Raw genomic sequence first — 291 nt, forward strand, 5'->3', positions numbered from 1 at the left:
CTGATTACCATGCAGAAAACTCCTTGTTGTTAAGGAATTTTTAAACTGTTAAAGCTTATAACAAAAAATAAAAAAGTAATATATATTTCACAATTTTAGAGTAGGAATATTAACAACAAAGCTATTTCTTACCGTTGCAGCAAGGATCAGGCATTTTGAAGATTTGTCAACAATGCACACTGTCAAGTTACACTGAAATTCAGTTCTGAAATGTACTTGCATATGACTTGCAACGCACCACGTTTATATAGGCGATTGATAAGGATTTCCGTTGCGTGTCGTGTGCAACAA

At 33.7% G+C, this 291-nt stretch overlaps 1 protein-coding gene across 1 annotated transcript in view; it reads right to left on the reverse strand.

Annotated features, from left to right (window-relative positions):
- LOC119592972 overlaps positions 1 to 237 on the reverse strand; it is a 1,405-nt gene extending 1,168 nt beyond the window's left edge. Inside the window, exon 1 of the mRNA XM_037941858.1 lies at positions 133 to 237. Coding sequence (XP_037797786.1) covers positions 133 to 222 — 90 coding nt within the window. The 5' untranslated portion in view covers positions 223 to 237. The remainder of the gene's footprint in view (positions 1 to 132) is intronic.
- Between the last annotated feature and the right edge of the window lie 54 nt (positions 238 to 291).

Source organism: Penaeus monodon, chromosome 31 (genome assembly GCF_015228065.2).
Source record: "Penaeus monodon isolate SGIC_2016 chromosome 31, NSTDA_Pmon_1, whole genome shotgun sequence".
NCBI lineage: Eukaryota > Metazoa > Arthropoda > Malacostraca > Decapoda > Penaeidae > Penaeus > Penaeus monodon.